At 45.3% G+C, this 1,832-nt stretch overlaps 1 protein-coding gene across 1 annotated transcript in view; it reads right to left on the bottom strand.

Annotated features, from left to right (window-relative positions):
• Nucleotides 1-139, bottom strand: part of SIX4 (SIX homeobox 4) — an 11,965-nt gene extending 11,826 nt beyond the window's left edge. The window contains exon 1 of the mRNA XM_006767715.2: nt 8-139. Coding sequence (XP_006767778.1) covers nt 8-97 — 90 coding nt within the window. The 5' untranslated portion in view covers nt 98-139. The remainder of the gene's footprint in view (nt 1-7) is intronic.
• Nucleotides 140-1,832: the final 1,693 nt, after the last annotated feature.

Below are 1,832 nucleotides of genomic sequence, written 5' to 3'. Positions count from 1 at the left end.
GAGGCGCCTCCTGCCCTTCCGAGGCGCTTTCCATCCCATTCTCCTGCTTGATGTCCGCCGCACTTGCAATCTGCCCGGTGGGGGAGGAAGAGGACATTTTTTGTTGTTTATTTTCCTCCCTCCCTCACTCCCTCGCACTCTTTTCCTCTTTCTTTCCCCCTCTCTTACTCCTCCTTCTTCGTCTCCCTCCCCCCTCCCCCCCTCCGGAAAGCCCACTCCCTCCCTCCCGGTTTCGGCTGGATCTGGCCGATCAGGTTTCCCCCCGACCACGCAGTCACCATTAAGATAGCTGCTAGAGCAAAGTAGTGTAAAAGGATAGCTGCTTTCTGCCGTTCCCCCAACGTGACTCCTCGGGTTGCTGCATACTATATGGCACTGGCGGCCCGGCCGGCCGGGCGGCGCCACCTCATTGGCTATTTCGCATTCAGAGGGAGGAGGAGACACCGTTTCTATCCTTGTCGATCACCCGCCTCCCACTCCACCCCTCGCCTTTCCCTCTCCCCCTGACCCCCAGGCACCTATACCTGAAGGAAAACACCGACATTCTTTTCAGGCCATGTTCCCGGGTGGGAAATTACCTAACGCGGCCTGAAAACTGGACAACAGACTCTTTCAAAGACAGTCCCCGACGATTCCAGAGGGGGTAACAATTGTGTGGCCTAAAGGTCCGGAGGAGAAATTCTTAACAAAGAGATTCCCCCCCCCACCCCACCCCCCAGCATATTCAGATGACAGAATTTCAAAGAGGACAACTCAGAAACTTCCCTACCTTTTACTCTCTTTTACCCCTCTTTCTGACCTCTTTATTAAGGGTATTCAAAAGGGTCAGTAATAGGATGGCACTAGGGAATGTTCTAAAGGGGAAGCATTTAAGGTAAGTTAAAATTCCAAAGAGAAAAATGCTTGGAACCTTAAAGTAAGGGGTATAAAAAGCCCAATGGGAAGACAAAAACAAAAAGCCTTAAAAAATGTGTTTAATCTTAAATCACCTGAAGGGCTGGCAATCCGACTAAGTTTAACATAAGCATATAGAATATTTAACCATGCTTATTCAGGGTGAGTAGGGTGGAAGAGATCCAAGCTTTAGATTTACATAACAGTATGTGAATTAAGTCTTCTGTATGAACATTTAAAAAAAATGTAAGTGTATGAATAATTCTTTAAAGATGACATTCCTGGTAGAAACATCATCTCTATGTGCAGGTGTCTTGGGGAGATCAATGCAGGATCAGCAGCTCTTTCCACAACACAGACAGATGGAAGCCTGCCCTCTGGTTTGAGGTGAAGTGCCTGGGGGTAGAGTCTGCTGCTCTTTGCAGTTATGTGTCTTTCCTTCATGGTTTTGTGTAAGGTCTTAAGTCAAAAAAGGATGACCCCCATCTCTGTTTCTCTGATTACTGTGAGTCAGTTGGGTCCATTTGCTGATGCTTTTTCTGAAAATCCAACATTTTAATTACATCATCTTAACCTTTATTTCAGGGTGGCCTTATGTTGTTTCTGCTTCCCAATTACCCATAACTGCCCACTTCAGCATATTATAGAGCAGCTGTTTAGGTCACCTGCTGTCATGATGAACTTGGTGAAGTTTTCTTTTTCATTGGACAGGCTGCACTTTACTGATGGTTAACCAAGATGTCATTTGATTTTGTACTTACTGTACTTTTGTACAACCCTAATGAAGCTAGCACTGACCTCTCCAGTAGATTTAAAATTCATAGTCATGGAAAAGACCATGTGTTTCTACCCCATTGAAAATGCCCAATTATATATTGAGCTTCAGGACAGTCTCTGAAATCATATCTTCCTTGATTTTTTTAAGAATATATTTTTTA

This window comes from Myotis davidii, unplaced genomic scaffold (assembly GCF_000327345.1).
Source record: "Myotis davidii unplaced genomic scaffold, ASM32734v1 scaffold281, whole genome shotgun sequence".
Classification (NCBI taxonomy): Eukaryota; Metazoa; Chordata; class Mammalia; order Chiroptera; family Vespertilionidae; genus Myotis; species Myotis davidii.
Note: the sequence above shows the minus strand (reverse complement) of the source record. Positions and strands in the feature narration are given on the sequence as shown.